Source organism: Homalodisca vitripennis, chromosome 5, assembly GCF_021130785.1.
Source record: "Homalodisca vitripennis isolate AUS2020 chromosome 5, UT_GWSS_2.1, whole genome shotgun sequence".
NCBI classification, from domain to species: domain Eukaryota; kingdom Metazoa; phylum Arthropoda; class Insecta; order Hemiptera; family Cicadellidae; genus Homalodisca; species Homalodisca vitripennis.
Genome location: NC_060211.1, coordinates 53,134,138 through 53,158,451, shown reverse-complemented (window position 1 = coordinate 53,158,451; position 24,314 = coordinate 53,134,138). Strand labels below are relative to the sequence as shown.

The 24,314-nt window shown below is 30.9% G+C and overlaps 1 protein-coding gene across 1 annotated transcript in view; it reads left to right on the top strand.

Annotated features, from left to right (window-relative positions):
• LOC124363472 overlaps positions 1-24,314 on the top strand; it is a 36,457-nt gene extending 12,143 nt beyond the window's left edge. The window contains exons 9-16 of the mRNA XM_046818720.1: positions 130-146; positions 12,648-12,726; positions 15,625-15,763; positions 18,204-18,538; positions 19,693-20,034; positions 21,116-21,451; positions 22,688-22,892; positions 24,179-24,314. Coding sequence (XP_046674676.1) covers positions 130-146; positions 12,648-12,726; positions 15,625-15,763; positions 18,204-18,538; positions 19,693-20,034; positions 21,116-21,451; positions 22,688-22,892; positions 24,179-24,225 — 1,500 coding nt within the window. The 3' untranslated portion in view covers positions 24,226-24,314. The remainder of the gene's footprint in view (positions 1-129; positions 147-12,647; positions 12,727-15,624; positions 15,764-18,203; positions 18,539-19,692; positions 20,035-21,115; positions 21,452-22,687; positions 22,893-24,178) is intronic.

Sequence of the window (24,314 nt, the reverse complement as noted above, 5' to 3'; positions counted from 1 at the left end):
TGAGACAATTCCCATGATTCTATGATAAAAATAAGGATATAAATGTGTTTGATAATTGTGTTTTAATTTAATCACATTATTATTTTATTTACAAGGTATAAATTAAAAAAATAATGTTATTTGTTACAGGTGATAAAAAGGCCAAAGTACCTGTTTAGCCAACGATATGAATTACAAGTTACCTCTATGTGCTCACTTTCAAAATCTGTGATATTCTTCTGTGTTCCTCATCTTAAGATCTTAAGATAAATGTTAATTTTGAATCTTCTGACTTATTTATTTCAAACCAAAGTATATATATTATGTATATAAATAAATATATATATATATTATATATATATAATTTCAATAAACATTGAATCACAAAAAGTAATTGCTCCGCCAGGAAAGTACTTTTTATAAACAGATAAAAAGCTTTCCTGCTGGATGAGTGTGCTATATGTGAGTGTGTGTGTGTGTGTGTGTGTGTGTGTGTGTGTGTGTGTGTCATTCCAACATTAAATTTGATGCTAAGTTATTTCTCCAAAACAATATTTTGCCAATAAATTCAAGGACAGATGTAACATTACAACCTGTAATTAAAATAGTAGCTTATCAAGTGTTGTAGAGAAAATGTATTTATTTCTTCAGTGATTCCAAACTCTTCCTGCTACCAAGCAATTTGCTACCTTAAAATATGTATGGAGTAGATTGTTATCAATAGAAATTAGTTACATCATCAAATCCTGTCTTTAAGAGCCAGCTGTAGTGAAATGACCTTGAATTTTACTCCTTTACTGTAGGTGATAAAATCATGGTTGATGTCTCATTTCATTAGTATAATTAGTACATATCCAAATACATTTTCTTTCATGTAAAGTGTGAACATTTTGAAAATTAAATCAATAAAATACATATCTAAAAAACTATTCAAATTTGGAAAAATCTAAAAAAGTTTTGCAATTATGCATTTGGATATGTAAATGAAATATCTCCCATACTTGTTTAAACATCAATAGGGGCATAGAAGTGTTTGATATTTAACATTTTCTTATGGGACTAAAATCAAGATGGCCGCTAGTACAGCCGCTCTTAATTCTGAATCCAGATGATAATGTTTGTTACACTCCCTTGTTCTCCAATGAATAAATGTGATTTTATCTTGACACGTTGCAAATTGTGAATTATAAATAAATTTTATACTAATTGGCTGTGTTTTGCTACTGAAGTATTTTTAAAGTTTTTTATGTGTACTATAATATTTTCAATTGGCTAAGTGTTGACTCAAGCTGAAAAATTCATTTCTGTGTGTCTGTACGTCTATATCTCTGTACAATATCTTGAAAACGAACCTATAGACTTAGGATTTCGCTGGGCATTAGTATATATTTTTACATTGGTCTTATGGTTAACCATGATGGCAATGAGTAAATAGCAGATAAATAAATTACTTATAAACAAGCTGAGTATGATCATACAAGAGTTTAACATTTTGACATACAAACACATGTGGATGCCTCAATAAACTTTGCCTGAATGCCGGATCTCTAAAAAATTCTTTTGTGCAACATATAACGGAAAATTCTCATTTCCACAGACTATTCCACATCATCATATCATATATGAAGGCAACTTTTATTCCTCTGCTAAAAAAAGCTATGATACTATACTATTAAAACTAGTTTTCATAGCTTGTCTTCGTTATGTTTCGAAAGTATTGATTTTGTTATTCACTATCAAAACTCAAATAAGCTCCATTAAAAAAAATTTTAACTTTGAAGTAATTCTATTATATATAAAAGGGAAACCTAATAGACCTTGTTCTGCTACTTGTAAGTAGCTGTAATATGGTAGAGGATTACAAAAATGGTTTACAGTAGAACCCCTCATATCCGGCCACCACGGGACCGAGCCCCTGGCCGGATAACGATTCGGCCGGATAAACCAACCTACAGTACACAACACTTGACGAAACAAAAACAATTGTACTGTACTGTACTAACCGCACTGGAAATAATCAACAAAACTGTTTACAGGCTCAACTGAGGACAACACAGGAAAATGTAAACAAATAGAAACACCAAAATAACGCAAGAGTCGTGGGAGACTAGTGCGTGCAACTGCGCGTCTGCAAGCCGTGGTAAATAAATTTCGATATTGGCTTCCGGAAGGTAGCCGGATAAAACCGAGGTGCGGTAAAACCGAGGCCGGATATGAGGGGTTCTACTGTATGTGACATGTTCAAGTTTGTGTGAACTAAAACGGCTTTTAATACAATCTTAAAAGTTTTAAGCTTTTAATAATTTAAAACGGGTTGGGGAGGGGGAGTTAATCACCACCTTCCTATGGTGTTGTATTCACCTCACTTGTAAATGTACAATTTTATGATAACTAATTATACTTATAAAGAGATTTGTTTGTTTTTTTATTGTATAATGAACTTTTAACTTCACTTTGTGGGAAGGTGAAGAATACAATAGAGCAATTACTGCACTTATTCGTAATCAACATTTCCAGGTCATCTAAAGGAATTATTTTCTTCAAACCTTTGATATACTCATATAAGTAAGTATCTTTAAGTTTACTTGTAGTAATAAAACCATTATTATTATTAATTAGCGGAAAGATAGCAAAGCCTTTTCATTTCTCAGGTAATAACTAACAAATTTAATTAATTTTATCTATAAATATAAACAATACAAGACCATTAACTTTTAGCGGTATATTTTCTGCAACAAACCAAATAATTCTTATTAGCGTTACAGAAGCTAAGGAAAACATATTAACGGTAATTAAATATTTAAGAGCTGATAGTATTAAGTAATTTAACTGTATTGCATGCATAGATTTTGAATCAATATAATGTTTAAGGTAATGTTTTTGTTATTGCACTGCAGATTTTGTTGTTGGCAATAGATTCACTGCTAATCTGATTCTTGAAAAAGATAACAAAATAATAATAAGATTTAAAATTAGGCAATAATAATAAATTTATGATACTTTATTATACATTTATTATATTTAGGATTCAAGTCTGTAACAGCTTTGGGAAGTAAGAGAAAAGTAAACAGGAGCTTAACTCAATATTCACATGGAATCAACCCTTCCCACCATAGCTACTTCCTCAGTACATTTTCACGCCACTTTCTGGTTTTGAAATTTGTGATTATTTTGGTTTTGAAAAATGCACATTTATTTTGAAACCTAGAAGTTTACAAGTTTATATTTCAGCAGAGCCCCTTCAAATGAAACCCAGATAAAATTTATATTATATCCAACATGTAAATATATTGGAGCTCCATAGACCATTTTTAAGACTTCATAACAGTGTTTGGCAAAGTTATGTAAAGCAATGCCTGAAGTAACTCTAGAACAGATAATTTCCATATGTTTATTTTATATTTACTCTTAATATTGTGATACACGTCAAGAAAGCTAATGGAGTCAGATTCTTTTATTAAATCATTATCCTCTATAACAGAAGGTGGACTGTCATTCCTGTATTGCCTAAATTTTTAAATAACTAAATTCAAAATTTTAGATTTTAATTTTTAAAATTTTAAAATTATTTTACTAGTTATTTTCTAGATTATACATGAATAATTTTATTTATTTTTAGTTTTAAGTAAATGGTTAAATTGTTAAAAACTATTAACAAATTAAAAATGTTTGTTAATAATATTGCTTACACAATTTAATGTTTTAAACATAAAAATTGTTATTGGTTTTCTATCTCTCGATTATCTGAATGCAAGAATTGATACAAAAATGAAAGATTTATTTCCAGCCATGATTAGTTTTAGCTCCAACACAGTCATGTCATCCACATATTGAATTATTTCTTTTTTGATGGATTAATGCATGTTGGTGATTTACATAACAACACTGGTCCAAGAATTGATCACTGAGGAACACCATGAGTTAGATGTATTAGTTTTCTTTGAGAAGACATTAGACATTTGAACAAATTGGTTTCTGTCCTTGAAGTAGGATGAAACCAGTTTGTGTGGTAGCTGCTGAATGTCTTGTGCTAAACAATGCGCAGTTTGGAAAGATTAAACAATGTGTTAAGCACCTTAATCAAGTCTCCCCAACCCATAAATAACAGTGCCCACAAATCTGTTACTGAATCAGTTCTAAATTGTTCAAACCCAGACTTGAAAATCCACTCAGATAATTTTTTAAGATTTGCAGGAATGTTTTCTCAAAGATTTTATTTAAGACTAACAATATTGAAATTGGGTGATAGATGCTAGCTAAAAAACATTCTTATCATAGAAAGATGTGATTTTTGGCAATTTAAAAACTAGACAGGAGAGTTTTTAGCTGAGCGTTTAAGAGATGAAACATTTTATTTTTGTTGTCCATCCCCACAGTATCTCGAGAATGAACTTATATACAGATTTGGAATTTTATAGGAAGTTCCATCTCTATATGAGGAACATTGAGTTTGAAGTTATTACATGTAACTGTGATTTGAAATATTTATATTTTGATTAGCTATCACTAAGTGTTCTGGCAAAATTCCTCTTCTGTCTGTCTATCAGTCTGTCTCTGTTTTCTAATCAATATCTCAAGAACAAATTGAGCTACAGATTTTAAATTTGGCATGAAATGTCATTTATACATAGAAAATAATAAGTTAGATGAAGGGATGAAGGTGTATGTCTACCCATAGGATATGATTGAGTGATGTCACTCATTTTTTTTCTGTCTACCAAGGAGCACGAAAATGTCTTTTCTGTCTGACTGTCTGTCTGTCCATTGGACATTTCAAGAATGAAATAAACTATAGAATTAAAATTATGCATGCAACTTCAGCAAAGACCTTTGTGTGGTGTAAGCCTTCCTTGGAAAATAGACAGGAGAATTTTCTTCTCAAATGAAGAATCGATCAATTTTATGGATGAAGTCAGAATGTTAGCATTTGATCACCTACACTGAGAATACATCGGTGTCACAAGATTTGTTTAAATTGAATCTGTATAATATGCACCACTTCTCCTTCCCATGAGACAAGGTCATGTTTTTTTTATACTGGTTGCAAGGGAATGGTGATAATTTTCCACTTATGATAGATCATTTGGTGGCTACTAGTCTATTTAAGTAAAGAATCATTTAACACTTGTTCTCATGAAAATAAATTGATAATGACTGTAGATACAATACAGGTGGTAGCGAGAAGCAGAGAGAGAACTACAGGGTAATTTATATTACTCCTTGTTTGTTATTACGGTAGATCAGTTCCACACACACTTTCAAATAAAACATAAACAAATTTACATCCCACAGAACACAGTTTTAAATTATATATGTCTGTTGAGTCATATTTAAGTAAAAGAACATCAGTTTTCTACAGTAATGGCTGAGTTTTAGTGAAGCCTATCATTTGAGAGGCTGGAAAAATGTAATTTCTGTCAGTCTGTATATCCATCAGCATGATATCTTGAAAATGTAATGAGTTACACGCTTAAAATTTTGCATGAAGCTTTATGAACATTTTTATTCATGGAGTAAATAAAGGATAGAGTGGAAAGTCATATTAAAAGTCCGTGACAAAATTTGATTTCAGGTACTCTTGTGCTGTAGTACCTTTCCTAGCTCACCTGAACTTTTTTGTACACTGTTATGAAACCTGATTTAAAGAACAAAATAATAGACTAGAATGTGTTTTATGCCCAACCACAAAATTTGGCCAGCGTAATTTCTTTCCTGTATGATTGTCTGTATGTCTATTTGTGTGCAGGATATCTAGAGAATAAAACGAGCTGTATAGATTTAAAATTTTGCATGCAACCTTAGCAAAGCCTGTTATGTGATACATCATGTGGTGTACTCTTACCTTGTACTACATAAATAAACTACAACATATTACTTACATACACTGACCAGAGATACAGAGAGAAGTAAACACACTTTGATGCTAAACAATTTCCAGTTTATGGGTTATTCAATCACCATGATTACAGCAACTTATAGTCTATGCGTAGTGAGTAACCAACATGTATTAGCGAATAACATTATAAAATCACTTATGTAACAATGATATAATTGTTAAGTCTCTGTGAAGATGAAAGATTATCTGTGTCCTTCAAGCACACCTCAGGGCTGTACCTAGGATGATTTTCACCCAGAGTAAACTTATGAAACTTTAACAACTATTATAAAAAGGAGCGATAAATATGAGTGAGGACAATGTTTCATAAAACACCACAAGGAACTATATGACTCAACTCCAGGCTTGTTATAACACTTCATATTATATTATATAATAAGTATTTTAAATATTCCTTACTATACTTTTTCTATATTTCTTTATTTATCTTAATATTGTTATATTATTAATCTAAACTGATGTAAATTAATTACTGTTGATTATGAGAAAAAATAATTCTTCTATTTATCTTCACATTATTTATTTATTTCAAAGGCATAACCTTTTCAAAGTACAAATAAAAAAATCAGATCAACTGGAATATAATAAATTACAGCTAAATATATTATATATAAATAAGTTAAGTATGAAAATAAAAATATAATATAAATATATACAAATGTTCTAGGATAGGATAAACAAATTATTGAGAATTAAATACACAAGTAACAACTGCAAGCGTAATAAGGTAAACTAATACAGAAAACGTGATAATACACTACTCAGAAGTTAATAATGATTAATATGTGAATATAAACATAACTAGCAGTTACCCACGACTTCACTCGCAATTTTATAGGTTTTGCACCAGGAGCACTTCTGGTTCAAATGAATTATATATCCAACACCAATGTTAGGTTTGACACCATACTTCTTATGATCAAGAAAATAGGTTAAAGAGTGCATATTTATGGTTATTGTAATTTACTTTATGTTTGCATTTTTTTGTTCCATAGCTGATTTTTTCACTTTCCTAATAATATACAGGTTTAATAACAGTTTTTAAATATAAAGTAAAAGTTAAACTATATTATCTCATACCTGCACTGCTAGCAGTTACTCTCCTTTGCACGCAATTTAGTGGGTGTTGCACGTGTATGACCACTGCTGGTTCTAGTGAATTATATTTCTGAAGTCAATGTTGAGCTTCCTTCTTGCCATGATCAAGAAAATATACCAAAAAGTTTATATTTATGGCCATTGTAGTTTACTTTGTTCTTATTAAGTTTTGATCCATACTTGATTTTGCTTTGTTTCCCAAACAAGAAAATATATCTATCACAGATCAGAGAAGACTACTTCTGTCAAAAGTAAACTAAGATGGGTTTTATGTATATATATATATATAATATATATATATATATATATATATATATTATATATATATTATATATATATATATTATATATATATATATATATATATATATATATTATAACATATGGGTACATTTTATATATATATATATATATATATTATATTTAAATTTATAGTAAAAGTTAAATAGTAACATTATATTTTAGATCTAATACTTAATATTTGATAAAAATGTACAGTTAAAAGTATATTAACAATGACACTACACGTTTTGTTCTTTATAAACTGAAAAATATTGTTAATATTTTAGAATTCTGACCATGTTATATTTTAGGGCATTTTGTGAGGTAGATAAATACTTTCCAAATCTCTGAAATCTAAAACTGTGTTAAAAATATTTGTTATTCCTTAGAGAATGTGCTTACTATAAATGTAAACAAATTGAAAACAATAAACAATGTTTACACAGAACTGTTGATTACCTTATACATGCTCTTGTAATTAATATTTCACAACTTTAGATACCAAAATGGGACTTTTCACTACTTTAAATTCCAGTGGGGCTTAGCCCAGAGGGACTTTTGAAATAAGAATAGACCTATATTCATCCCAGGGACCATAAGAATGTCAATGTAAATTTCAGTATCGGTTGAATAGTTTACATGTGAAAGCAAAACAAACAAACAAAGGCACTTTAGCATTTATAATATTACAAGTAGATAAGCAATAAAGAAGATGTACTTAGTTGGCAAGTCTAGATGAGTGAAGTGCCTAGGGAGGGTTGTCCAGAAATGCCCTGGTTGTCTGAGATTGTGCAGTGGAGCAGGGTCCTCACGAAAAGACTAGGTCCTGATATGGTCCCACTTTGAGGAATTAGCCGTGTCAAAGAAATGTTGAGCTTGCGCCTTGATGAAGTCAAGCATTGAGAGCTTTCACTCTATAAATGTAAACAAATTGAAAATATTGGTTAAATTAACTAAACCTATGATTGTGCTGTCATAATACAATGTTTACTCACAACAGTTTATTATATTTAACAGGCTTTATCAATATTACACAACTTTAGAGACTTTTTTTTGCTGCTTTAGGGACCAGTGGGGCGTAGTCCGGAGGGATTTTGGAAAAAGATTAGGCCTATATTCATTCCAGGGGCCCTAAGAATGTCCATTTAAAATTTCATATAATAGGTTAAACAGTTTGTGCCTGAAAGCAAAACAAACATAAAAGGACACATAATATTATTAGGATTGTAGATGTAATATAAAATAAAAATTGATGATACAATAAATTATACAGCGTACAAAAAATACATTTGTAACATAAGAATCATCATTAAACTTGAAACAAGAAAATAATAAAAAACTTTTTAGGAAATAATTACTAAGTAATAAATAAAAAAAGGTATGAAAAGTTACTGAAAATAAAAATAGAAACGTTATCAGTTTTGTGATTTATATTTTAGAAGTAATATTGATAATAATACGAATTAAAAAGTAGTACAATACTGCAATGTTAATAAAAAATATTATCTTAGGAACAAAACATATAAATGAAAACAATTTGTAACAATATATTCAAATGCCAATTAATCTGAAAACAATCAGAACTTTACACTTCATTAAAAGAAATAAGTCATTTTCTATATTTATTACATATCCAAGATGGTGGCTAAAATTGTAAACTTTTTCAAAATAAAGTATTTACTATTTAAATTGATTGTTGTTGGTTTGGTTTCAAATTTTTAAGTAATATAGGAACAAGTAGAAAAGAACATTTGTTGTAAAACTACTTCAGCATTATTTATTTTTAGTACTGTATATTAATAAATAAAATGGTGTTTATAGAATAGACATAAAAATTTAATTACATGCGTTCAATTTATTTATTTTATAAATACATAAACATGAGGAAGAAAGTAGCATTAAAATACTTTGCCAGGTCTATTTGATAATAGTGGTTTCCATTTACATTTTAATCACTATTCATTCATTCTGTATAGCCTCTAGATATAAATTCAATCAATGTAATAGATTACTTGTAGCAGTTATTTCAAAATTTCTAACCGGCACATGTATAAATATTGCAAATTTTTATGCTTTAATAAATTTTTAATAGATTTACTACTGAATTTTTAAAGTTAATTTAATAATAATTTAAAATTAGTAACAAGATAATCTAAATATGTATCCTATTGTTTAATACAATTTTTGTACTATTGATTAGAATTATACAGAAAAATATCTTTCTTAATGGAGTAATGATGTTGAATTTAATTTTTTTGTTGGTGTTCGAAATAAAATAAATAAAATAATCAGAGATATAGTTTCTGAACTAAGAATCCACAAAATGTGCCTGAACTATTATCATGATAGACTACTATGTTTAATAGAAAGATTTACTAAGCAACAAATTAAATTAAAATCAACATTTGTATGTTACAATAACTATCACAAGGTATTAGAGAGAGACAATGGAAACGTAAAAAATCATCAAGCTGTACCATAATGAGATACAGCCCTGACTTCTCGTAGCATACAATTACGTTATATAATCCTGCTGGGAAATCCCACATTATTGACAGTTTTCTGAGGAAACAGCGCAGCGCTAACAAACTTGGCCAGAGCACACTTGCTTCTTGCAACAGAGCAGTCCAGGATGGGCTTTTTGTACTCATTTTCCTGGGCAGCTAAGTAGTACAACCACTCAGAACTCCCTCCAGTCTACATCCTTACACCTACTAGGTAAGATGATTTAACAACATCATATCAGTTTTAATCAGTACATTAATTTGTTTTCAAATATTGTTACATTTTAGTATAAAAAAATAATACAACTTTTCATTTCATAATAAAAAATAAATAATATATCAATATATATTTTCATATAATTGCTTAATTAATTGAAATCTATTACGCAAGTATACATTATATCCCATGAACTTTGTACTAATTAGTCATTTTCCATATTTACCGAAAATATATATTGAAAAATAACGCATAACAGGCGTATTATTTTATAATAACTCAATAGCATTGTAATAATTTTCTGCAGTATTTGGCAAAAACATCATTGATATTTGAAAAAAATCTGCAATTGTCAACTCACAAATAAAATTGATTGATTTTAGAATCAACAAAATGAGAGGTTACTGGAATATTGATGGTTCTGACTGTATATTCCAAAAAGTTCAGTTAAGAGTATTTCAGCAGTTTAACGAATTACTTATCCTGTTTGAATGTTTTATTTTTAACATAAACAATACTTGTAACTTGTGTTTAAAAAATCTAAATAATATTTCTTAATCTAGGCTTGATAAAATATGAAATTTAAAACTAAATAAAACTATAGTGGATCCTTTAGTATTAATTATTTTATAACAGGTTGAATGTGGGGTTTAGTTCATAACAGTGTTTGAACCCACCTTACATTAACATAATTGTCTTAATAATCATTAAAAAATCTTGTAAACATTAGTGATCTTCCAAATAACAATTTTTTTACATTAAAATAGGGATTAGTAACAACTTCTCTTCTAAAGGAGGAAAATGGAATGAAATTGATGTAATTGCATAAAAATAGTGGGTAGTTTACATTTTGTGGTCAAAGACCATATGCAAATTTGTGTAAATATTGGTAATGTAAAGAATAAGCAACAATTTCGTATCCATCCATAATACTATATAGAAAACAAATAATTTATTTTACAAAACTGAAAAAATCTAAGGGATTTGTTCAGGACTAAATCCACTGTTTTGCATTCAATGTAGATGGATAGTTTATATTTGGCACCACATAAACTGTGTGCATAACTTTATAAAAAGCTACTTACAAATAATTTGGTATTCTTCACTTTTGCAGGAGGGTGTATTGAGCCCAACGCAAAGGATTTACAATGAAATAATAGATAATAAAATAATAAAATATATAATATAATATTTGATTGAAAATAACAAAAGTTGATAATATTTATATATATATATATATATATATATATATATATATATATATATATATACGTTAATAAATATTATCAACTTTTGTTATTTTCAATCAAATATGTTTTTACAAATTTCAGCAGGAGTGTACTTTACGTATTGCATACCCTAAAACAGACACTCATTATTAATATCGGTGTGATATTTATAATAACCTTTAATTTGATGTAACAGTAATATTTAGCTAAAAAAATTCAAATACTTTTAAGAACAAAAAAAACTCTCTATAATATTACATATAAATAAGCTTTATCACTTTAATGGTATTATGATGTATCAGTGATATTAAAAGAAATATTTTAAAAAAATCAGTAAACATTCCAAGAAGGAAAACTAATTGACATCATCACAATGAATGTAATTCCTTTAGGATCAACATTCTCTTTGGTCTCTTCTGAAATTATTGCTGGTTTAGTGCTATACTTCAGAAAAAAAACACAGCTGTTGTAAAATATAAAATGATGGTAATTAACACCATAAAAAACCACATTAAAAAAACTATTAATTCTATTTTGTTTTACTCCGTCATAGTGTTTTACACAAAATTCTTACATAGTTTTATTGATCGACTAAGTATCACAGTATGCAATGTGACTAAAATAAAAATTCCTTATTGCTCAAAATGTTTGATATAATATTATTTTACAGTATGCAAACAGATCCATTATCGATCACATGAATATACAGTGTGAGTTAAAAGTATGGATACGCTCTGTTTAGTTTTTGATGGATAAAGCTGCCATTTTGTATTGGGTTGAGATAGAAAGCTCTAGTTTCCACTATTATACTTTTATCAAGACTTTGAAATATATAATTTCAAATGAGGTGTCATTTAATGGGTCTTTACATTTAAAAATTTTGGGCTGCTCCCCAAAATCCCATTTTGGTGAAATGGGCAAAGTTGTAACAGTAACTAAAAAGTTCACTTCTCTTTCCTAAAAAGTTGTCCCGAGTTCCATCCCTTCATCTTTATCCATCAAGACTAAACAGAGTGTATCCATTATTTTAACTCACACTTTATAAGTGATTATATAAAATAAGTTGCATGCATTGGCTGAGTTAATAAAATTGTAAACATCAACACAAAACATTACAAATGAATTAATATAGAGTAGAAATTCTATTACTAAATAGTTAGTCCATTACAAATTTTAAACCCCCACCCATTTTGGAGAAGAGTAGGTTGTTTTGAAATCATCCAAAAAGTCCTCAGATGATATTACATGTCCTCAAAGGAAATTTGAAAATCCTCAACCATCAGGTGGGGAGAGGATCGATATACAGTATTTATAATTTTGTTGACATTAGTTACTGTGCTACAGAAACATTGATAATGTTTTATGACACATTTTTAATGTAAACTATGATTCTTGCTATTTTCTTCGTTGTTTGTTGCACTGATTTGAAACCCTTATTCACAGGCTACCTGTCACCCTACAAGAACAAATTGAGATGGGGACTTCCAGTGATGAGTACTCAAGAAAGTCAACTATTATACAGGTACGATAATATAATTTTTTAATTGGCAAACTAAACAAATCTTTTGTGTGTGCATTTTACAAAAATAGCTTTTTTTAAAATGAGCAACATTAATTTTTCAATCAATTGCATATTTAAAAAAAAATAACAAAATTCAAATTTCTTTAAGGCTGCGCTCTTCCACTCTGGTGAACGCTGATGCAAGGGTTTTGAATCTGCCTCATTGTAGGCTCATTTTTTGAGCTATTTATTACAAACATATTGATGTCATTTAAGTAACTAAATATTTGTATATGTGCATTAGTTTTTGAAATTTCAATTTCGATTCAACTTAAGTTGCACATCAGGTGGAAAGTTTTTAAAAGAAGGGTATTTTCAACGTGTCATAAAATAAAAACGTGAATTTTTATTAAAGAATTAAATACAGACATTCGTAGATTGGAATATAGTAAGAGTAACACTGCAAACGGTTTATTAAAAAGTTCTGAAGTTAAGGTACAATAAGGCAGACACGAAAGGTCTGCAAACGCTATTCAACGCTCTGTCAGGTGGCGCGCGTGGCTGCTACAGCCGGAAACTGTAGGTAACTCTCCCACCACTACCTGCTGGATTAGTCCTCCTCCGTAGACTAATGGTTATAGTCTCGGCTCTCTAACTGAGAGATCACGGGTTCGAATCCCGGGGAGGTCCAATCAGGCAAAGACATGAATGATAGAGTACTTTGCAAAATACCAGTGTAATAATAAATTAGAGTACTTTGCAAAAATAAAATACCAGTGTAATAAATCAGTGTACATCGAAGCCAGCATAGCTTGAAAGCTGAGGCTTAAAAGAGATAAAAAAAAAAATACCTGTTGGATATTTCCCCTCACCCGCTTTCACTAGGTTATAACGTGTGGCCTTTCAGTGTTGGTGTGCCTTCAATTGTGTTGATTTATAATATCTATTCATACATTAATAATCAAGTTCCTATCTTGAACAAATGAAAAATTGTAGTCAATATTTTATTTTTAAATAATAATGTATTATGAACAAGTATGTATAAAGTATGAACTACAATATTTTTATTTATTCGTCATCCGATCAGTGTGAAAGGATAGGATCGCATAGGATCACAGGCGCCACTGAGCTCACGGGCGGCGGTGTCAAAGGACCGCGCCGCGCCGGGTCTTTCCAACGGCCATGGACGAAACACTACTTACGTGGCGCGCCCATGCTATGAATGATCGTGTCGTGTGGGAGCTCTCACATACATCTTCATATCACCGAAATAGTGTTGGCGACCTCTTTCCGTAACAATAAATTCGTAACGTGTAACAACTACCTCTACCTCCTGGGGAATAATAAATTATTGATTAATGTCAATATTTTCAAAATATAAGTGACATACCTCATTATGAGGTATTTTGTTTAGTACAATATTAAAGTCTAACTATATTAGTTTTTATTTGACTTAATGTATGATTGCTTCATTGGATTGTTAAACAAATCTCATTACATGAGCAGCTATTACCCATTACAAAATAAAGGAATTAAAATTTTAACATTTTAAATTAAAATTCAATTTTTAACTTTTTACCACAAATGCATATTGCCAGAACTAGTTGACCCAAGATACCCTCGAGGGCTTCCTGTGAGAGACAGACTAGATGTTTTATAACTACAATGTTATGTTAGTATAATGCAATAGACGTGACAAGAGCAGCTGATATAGTAATTCATTTAATTCACATATTGTATACCTATATTATCCCTTACAGTCATGGAGACTAGTGGTATGTTAAAAAACAAACTACACAATTAAATATGACAGATAGGTCCGTATGTGTTATTAGTTTCAAAGCAACATTAATATTTTTGCGTAATGAGGATAATAGAAATTGTATTTTTATAACTAAAATGAGTTGTTTCCAAAATTTGAAGAAAGATGTTAGGGACGTAAGAGGGATGTAAGTTCCGATCCCTTCCACAGAAACTACTCATTGCCCTCCCTACAACCAATTTTGCCAGCGCTCCAAGCGGATTTTTGAAACATCGTACTGCGATTTCTGGCCTGTGGTAGAGCGCACCCTTAAGATTAAAATACTTAATCGTCTACTCTGAGTAAAAACTTAAAAATAAGCACATAATTATTCTTTGTTGATAGTAAAAATTTGAGTACTAGATATTAACGAAGTATATCATTTTATTTAAATGACTCCTTAGTAAAAATTGAATAGAGTATTAAAAGTAAGGAAACAAGAGCAAAAAATATGTTTCGACACTCAATATTTACCAATCTACTTGTTTATTCTTAAATTTTTACCATCTCAGCCTAAACTTTCCCATAATCCCCTCTATTAAGCATAGGCTATTAAATATTTATTGTAAAAACCTCACTCTGAGTACACGTGCTGAAGCAAAAATTCCAACTATCTCAAAGATGACAAAGAAGTAAAAAAATACTCCCTTATGTTTAGGTTTGAAAAAAACATTAACATCAAAGGATACTCACTCCCATATCCCCCATAATCAACCAGACCTATCGACCATCTCGACATTTGAGGTTAGTGATAAGTTGTTCCTGAACATCCAAGTTGAACCCAGAGTAGTCACACATCAATTTGTGCTATATCTGATATATAGTCAACTAGACGATACAAACCAAATAGAGGTGCTTCCAAGGTTACTTTAGTATTTTTACCCCATCTATTTGTTCCTTTTGTTAATTCTAGAGTTGCAACTGTTGCAATATAAGTGTTAGAATGTTGCACAAGTCACTCTCTTGTAACCAATACTTGAAATTATTGTAACCCAACTTTATCATAAAATAAAAAAAAGATTGAGAAATATAATAATATGTCTAAGAATAAATAATCATTATAGGTCTCCGAAGAAACACCACTGTAAATCTCATTTATAACAAATGTCTGCCTACAGATAGCAGTGACTGTGCTGGCCAACACAGGGATGTTCCTAAGTGGAATGGTGTTGGGGTTCCCGTCAGTCATTCTGGGACCACTGGTTGAATCAGACGGTCCAGGATATCATGCTAGCATTGAAGAGGGATCCTGGATCTGTAAGTGTCCTCAATATTGCAATTTAAATTTGTGATGTAGTTTATTTCTATATTTCCATATACACACACACCCGAATATGAAGTCAAAACAAATATAGGAACTCCATACTTTATGCAATCATTAATGGATCCTATACTAGAGTACTAAGCCAAGTTGAACACAATGATTAGGAGTTGTAATCTTTGAGTAATTCCAAAGCTATTAGAAAATAAAATCTTGCTCTATATAAGACACTATTTTTAGTGAGGGCCTTTCAATTTTTCTGTACTAATAAAAATAAAATTTGTAACACATTTATCTTCTGATTCTATAAACATTCTCTTTATTTCTCCACACGCTGGGACTACTTTTACCAAGTACTTGTAATGTCTTAAAATAGATCTGAAAATGATATTCAAAGAAACTTCCTTGCTCTTAAAACCAGTTAACGTCTTTACTTCTTAAATTCTCTTTTTTATTCTATGCTTCCCACCAAGATGATATTTGAGGTACCAACAAAGTTGGAAACCACTTGCAGCAAAGTAGAGGGTATATGGCAATAGGTCTGAAACTTTCAAGCTATGTGATCTGAAACCTGGGTTTGATTGTGAGAAACGTTCACTCCCTAATCGTTGTGATCCTCCGTAAGGAGTTTGAAGATCCATCAGTAGTACAACTCCATAATGTTGTTTTCTTATTTAATAAAAATAAAAATATGTAAAATAAAGGTAGTTATTTAAATTTTCTTATAAATTCACAACTGATTCTGTGAGTTGAGTAATCATGTTTAACCTGCTGGCAAATTATGTATTGGGGATAAAAAAGGGTTTAAGGTAGGAACTGAAAAGACTCTCTCTTGTTTAGCCTTCTTCATTACTCTTTCATAATACTTTTGGCCAGAAAATATCAGGCAACTTTAAATATACCATACTCAGCAACGCAAATAGTAGATAGAAACAGCTACAAGTATAAACAATGTGAATGTTGAGTTTAGCTCCAGTTCACCTTCTGCTTAGTGCAGCATCTGCAATCTGGCGTCCGTCTGAAGAGGTCCAAATAGTTGGTGACGAACGAACTCTTTGCATCATTTCAACATCAGTCACACATAGACTACAAAATAGAGTGTAATCTAGGTGAAGAGGTGTTCTCATTGTCTCATCAAGTGCACAATTGAGTACACTATATTGTTTTAGACATGATCCCAAAGCACGGTGGAGCAACCGAGTCTTCTACACATATTGTAGCTATGGGTAGGGTTGGTGGGTAGTTAAGCGTTAGAGTTCAGATGCTTTCACCAAGCGTAAGGTGAATTGGAGCTAAACACAACATTCACATTCAACTAACAGTTCAAACCACAGCTACTTATGTATATAAATAAATTATTTTTTTTCTTTCTAACAGTTAGGACATAATTTTAAAATGTTGTGTATTATATGAAGTAAAAATTTGTAGAACTGTTTTTATACTTTGCTACCAAAAAAGTTACACGTATTCTTGTATATTTTTCTGTATTGAACCATAATTGAAAAAGGCATAAAAAAGTAAAAAGAAATATTTAAATAATATTTAATTAGGCCAAAACTGAAAGCCAAACAGATTTAGACAAAAAATGATTAATCTTATTTATGTTTGTAAATTAAAGTTTTGTGAGAGGCACAAAGTTATATCTGGTATGGCACAGTGCTACGGTATAATGTGTGTAAATTGGTATAAATTACATTCTTTTTTAAGAGAGAAACATTACAAGAAAACTTAATTTAATTTAAAATAGTTAAGAAATAGCGATTCAGATTTTCGTTCACAACAATTCTGATTTTATTGAATTTGTTATAAGTGTTTCTTTTGCAATGTATATGTGAAGAAATCGTAAAAACGGTTTTTGCGTAAAAAGCTATAAATGCTATTCCAAAATGCCATTTGATAAGTCTATTCAAAATATGGTTGGGTTAAACTCATCATAAAAATTATACGATGCATGGAGCTCTAGAGCCCTAACACAGGGCTGTTACAATGGTAAGGCATGGGCTTTTAGAGCCCCATGCTAGGTTTTATGAAAAAGTCTAAATGAATGGTTGAAATAGTATGTATTAAGTTATGCATGTTTAGATCCTGTATCTAGAACATTCTAAAAGTAAGCTTTTAAACTTTATTATTGGCTTAATTTAAATAACGGCAAATAAGGTGATAGTCAGAATTAAAACTATTGTATTTCAGAATAATACAATATGCTGTAAATACTACTCATGTCTCCCCATCTTACATTATTATGTTTATAAATGCTCTTTATAATCCATCAGCACCACATATGTTTCATTTTCTTCTACTCCTTTCATCCATTTCACCACTGTAATTGAACTGTACTTCCAGTAATTCAATAAAATTCTCTTTACTCTGTAATAATGATATAGGCCTCCACCTGCTAATAGTTGTAAGATTACATCCATCTGTTCTGCCCCACAGCCAGTGTTGCTGCTATAGCGTCACCTGTGGGCTGCCTGATGGGAGGCCCTCTGGTGGACAAGTTGGGTCGCCGCAGAGGTCTGCAAGTGCTCAACCTGCCCAACATCGCAGGCTGGGTACTACTCTCTCTTGTTCCCTACCCCTTCCAGTCTGTCTACCCTCTAATAGCCGGAAGGATGCTGACAGGGTTCGCCGCAGGCCTGGCTACAGCTGCTGCTGCCACCTACACTGCTGAAGTTGTCACTTCTCGTCTGCGCACACTTCTCGTTACTGTGTCTCCTGTCATGATGGGCATCGGAATATTCACTGTCTACTTAATGGCAGATCTGTTTCAGGTAAACTTACAACAGAACATACAAAAAGTGTAATCTGTATGTTTGTGGTTCACCCATAGTTTTTTTGTAATGAACAAAATTATAAGCTTATCAAGCCATAAAGATAGAATAAATAAATATGAAAAATATTCATATTCAATAGGATTTGAATTATGGTATAGAAATGTTAGTATGAATACAATATTTCATACTATTGTATAGCTTTTGTAATCAAGTTCTACTGTCTGAAGATAAATGAATTTTTCCTGTATTTACTTTTCTTTTAAAACCAGGTAAAAAAATAATGTAAACAGAACCATAACAAAAAATAAGGTGACATCAGTACATGTACAGTACTATAGATTTGAATCTAATAAGGTCAAAAATAAACTTAATGAAAAATAAAGAAAGATATAGGTAAAATACTAGACATAAAACATTTAAGTTAAAAGTTTGAAGGCGTAAATGTAAAATTAAAAGTTATGTAAAACGTAATAAGGAAGGAATTAACAAAATGATACTTATTCATGTTTAAATAACACTTCATTGATATTATGACAGTTTTTTCTTGCAGAATGATTAGTAATATTATATTATTAATTAAAAAATAATAGTTAAATTTATTATTGATTTTATATAAATATTCTTTCACATACATTTTTTGATGAATAAATATTTATTAAAGCCCTGTTCCACTCTGTTCTTAAAATCTACCACTTGCTTTTTCCTTCTTCAATTCCATTTCACAAGAGTCTAAGTGTATACAAAGGAACATTCAGTGCATGTATGCTGGCATGATGATTGGATCATTTGACATCCTTTGTTTCCATTTTAAATTTTAGAAAAAGAGTCGAATCCCGATGAATTAATGAGCATATCTTAAGATATACTATTGTAACTTGTAAAATTGATGTAACTTATAATTATTTACAAAGCTCATGGTCAGTTGTCTTACCATCCACAAACTGAGCTTACCTAAAATATCTGGATAGCTTAAGCCACTGGCCAAATTCAAAAAACGTTTATATTCAATCACTTTTCAAAACTTAACCAACAGAGTTTGACTAATCAAGCTAATGATGTGAGTAATGGTTTGCCCACATCATTGATCATTTTAAATATTGTATCTATAACTATTAAAAATCGCTCTAATATGATAACACTCTAATTCTTAGGATCAATGGACGATAGCAGCTGGAGTTGGAATGGTTGTCAGTATTGTTTCCATGTTGTTCACACCATTTCTCCCCGAGAGTCCGATGTGGCTTCTGGCCCGGAGTGAACCGGAAAGGGCTGAAGAATCCCTGTTGGTCTTGAGAGGAACGATTTCCCCCAACATGGTGGAGGCAGAGTTCAAGCAGATGGCGGACCATTTAGCTACCAAGAACAGCAAAACCACTTGGGCCAGCACGTTTCAAGATCTACGCAAACCTGAAGCCTACAAACCACTGATCATCATGAATATGTTCTTCCTCTTCCAACAGCTTTCTGGTGTTACAGTGGTCATTGTGTACGGTGTAAGTAATAACTTTGTAGTCAATTCATAAGAAGGCATTTTAGCAACTATTTACAGTTCAAAGGTTTTAGAGAGATCATTGATTAATCAATCACAACCAAGTAATTACTATCTCAAATGTTTATAATTATTAATGAAATGATCTGGACCACATTGGTATTAATCAATTTGAAATGATTAAATTGATAGTTCTAACCGCAATAGTTATGTTTGGGAAGATTATGAAATTAATCCTCTCATACCTAATCCACCTAACCTGAAGTTGACATAAAAAAATATAATTGCATAAATGAACACTTTCACAGAAATACACAAATTAAAAAAACAATTTTGACATTGTCCCTTACAGGCTCCTTGTAATTCACTAAATCATCAACTGGGGCTCTGAGATTCAACAACTTATATGTTTGCGTCTTGTCAGGTATTGTCATATAACCTCCTGATTCTCAGGTGATTATTTTAGTGTGTAGCAAATATGATCCTTTTAATCCACTAAAGCATTGAAGGTTAGAACAATTGATGGTTTCCCAGAAAGTTTTACTTCTGGCTGGTTTATACCTTCCAATTGAACCTACACTAGGTGTGTAACTTAAATTTGGGCAACCCTAAGGATGTCCAGAAGTGGTACATCATTAACCGCAAATGTTGAGTGAGATATTGGGGTGGGAGGGTAGATCGATAGGTCTAGTCTACTGCGGGGGTTGACTGTTGGAGTTGGTGGGACTCCCTAAGTCTTAAAGACTGTTGCTAGCCTAGACATAAGAGTGTGCCATCCCCTGCCCACTTTGACTGGAGAGGCTGGTACAAAGCTGGCCTCCCCTTCTTCCAAGGATATATGATTGAGATTAATTCCAAAAATCCTTCCTCATGAATAGACAGCAGTCCCTATCCCCAATCTTACCCATCTAGAATATACTGTTACTCTGGAAGCAGCGCAAATGTTCTAGGACTAAGTGCAATCTGTCAGCTTCTCGTCCTAAGAGAAGAAAACGGTGAAATGGCTCAAAACATTTTATCTCACCATGATACTAAACCAATCTGTAATTTTTACATCCGTACTAAAATTTACTTATCTGCTACAGGTAAAATTCGCAAAAGACGCAGAGCTATCAGAGGACGCCTACACTGTGGCCCTGTTTATTGGTGTGGTCCGTGTAATCTCTACTTTCCTCACAACCTGGCTCTGCAACCGCTGGGGACGCAGGAAGCCTGCTGTAGCCATGGGTGTCGGAGTGACTCTCTCCTTACTGGTTCTCACTGGCTACTTAGCCCTCCGGCACAGTTACCCAGAGACTATCCCCTCAACTCCATGGGTCTCCATCATCTGCATACTCGTCAACATCCTCACCAGCTCCATCGTCTTCTCCACCATGCTGTGGTCCATGCTGGGTGAGGTTTTCCCCACCAATGTGAGAGGGGTGAGTTTGGTCTATAAAATATAATCCAGGAACATTGAAATTCAATTGGCTGGAGGTATACATTTTTGTTTAAAGCTCAATTTTAATTTATTCAAGCATTCACATATAGTTTATATTGTTGAACAATAACGATTGTCCAGTGAACATGTCATTTGTCAATATGCTTTATAGCAAGTCAATTTAATTGAATAAAATTATAAAAATATAGTAAGTAATGAATATAAGACTAAATCAAATAAAAGTATAATATAGATTTATTCAAGCATTCACATATAGTTCATATTGTTGAACAATAACGATTGTCCAGTGAACATGTCATTTGTCAATATGCTTTATAGCAAGTCAATTAAATTGAATTAAATTATAAAAATATAGTAAGTAATGAATATAAGACTAAATTAATCTTAAGTATAATATAAATTAACACAAACGTTTTACCTCACTCTTGCCCATTTAAAAATTCAGCGATAAAGTAATAATCTGACCAATGAGGTGGTTTTTAGGGATAAATAAAAATCAAAAATCTATTTTCTTAGCTCATTTGCTTGTTAATTACAGTTTTAAAGCTGAATAATATGTTCCTTATTCATATAATTTTATTCAATAAATGTGGTATTGACAATAATCATGTTTGTTAAATAAAAAGATTGTTTTTAAAATGTGGCTATTGGATTTTACAAATGAAAATGTTTCAAATACTGTGTGAATTGATGGTAGTGTTAAAACTTGGCTCTGTATAAAACATTGCCTACATTTTTAATTAACTGAGGGGAGAAAATCTGAAATATAACATAAACAGTTTAAAAAATACCATCTGATGTACAGCTACACAAATCACAAACATCCTATTGAGTATACAAATGACTAACTTACCATATTAATTGTTCTATTATAGCAATTGAGGCTTTTAAAGCCATTTTCTCTCATATCTTGAAATTGTGCTAATTTCAGAAGATGGTTACTGTAAAATCAGTGTAGGCTATCCATGATCAAATTGCTAATTTGATAGAAGATATAAAATTATATTAATTATGAATAAATAGTAAATTTTTTTATACTTTGCTAAAGTATGACTACAGAAATAAAATTAAGTTTAGCATTTTCTGTACATGTTAAAAAGTACACAATACCTATTATTTGGAAAGGTGTTAGTTAAAACTACCAGTTTTTAAAAGAGTACACAGTTTTATTATTTATATTTTTATTGTTCCTTTATATATATATATTTTTATGCAGGTTTGCAGTGGACTGACTTCGTGTGTCGGATACATTATAAGTTTCATGTCTATAAAGTTCTACCCGATCGTAGAGCCGATTGTAGGGAATACTGCAGCCTTCGTCTTCTTTGGGATCTCAGCTCTCGTGGGCACAATCTTCCTAGCCTTGTTTCTTCCAGAAACACATGGAAAAACTTTGCAGGATATTGAAGACTACTTCAGAGGTAAATTAATAACAGACCAAGTTCAACATTAGGCATAACATATACAAGAATCACCTGGTTTCTGTTACAATATATAACGATACCAAATGTCCATAAAATGTTATATAGACTTAAATCTTAGTTACTGTTACTCTTCTTCATGAAATCAGCCATTTTGTAATAATACATACAAAACTAACCAAGTTTTTTTTTCATAGTATTGTGTTGAGTTTGATATGAAAAACTCATTCTGAAAGTTTTATAAATATGTGGAGACAAATTCTTTTCAATATTGAACATGACAATTACCAAATGCTATGGTAAAGTAATTATAATCACATAAATACATCACTATATAGTTATATAAAACTAAAATAATATATAAATATTGAAAGGGAACTAATTTTGTTGTAAGTAAAGCTAAAATATTTATTTTTATTTCAAATTATAGCTAATAAAATGGTGGGGAGAAATTTGAATACTATAAAAACTACTGGATATGAAAAGGTTACAGAGATAAAGAGAAGAGTTAAAATCAGATTTGAAAGAATATGAATCGTACGAATTCTGGAATTTATTTTATGGCATTAATGTTATTTTTGGAGATTTGAAAATAAAAATAAATAATAAAAATTAAAAATTAGCAATACTTGATGAGACAATTATACCTCTTTATCTAGATTACACTATATTTTGTGGTATAGGTGTCTCTGATATTGAAACAATGGAAAGAGTTTGTTTAAGCTTCCTCATTATCAACATTTTTTTGGGATCTCTTCAGATGAACATCAAATTTCAAGAGTCAACTCTCTGGCACAGATTTCAAATGCTACACAACGTGAACTGGACGTATAAACCTAACCATAACTTATTTCTCATTCTTTGTTTAAATATAGACAATGGAATGCTTGAAAGAATCAATAGGATTTCAGACATTTGCCATTGTTATATGTTACAAAATGTATAACACTATGTTTTGAGGATTGAAATCTACCCCTCAAGTTCAAATAGGAGAACATGAACCAAGGCTATCTTGACTTCTGTGCAGTGACAATGCCTGGGTTAATTTTCTTCTGTCTGGACTTCAAGCAGTTTTCAGACATGATTCCTTTCTTTTCTTTTTTTAGTAGCAGTCCATTGCTGCAGGTTGTAGGTTTTCAGTACATGATTGTGTACTAAATTCCTTTACACCTGACAAATAGGATAAATTTCAATCCTTGAAACGTACTGTTATTCATTTTTTTCTCATTTATATTATTTTTATTACCCTGTGCAACAAAACTGTAAAATTTTGGATGATGTTTCAGGGTCAAAGAAATCAAACAAATCATCCAGTGAGGTAACAACACCTTAATAATTACAATCAGCAATGAAAAACAACAATGCAACTGTGATATTCTTTACTTACTTTATAGATCATGTACATAATAAACACTTTTTTAT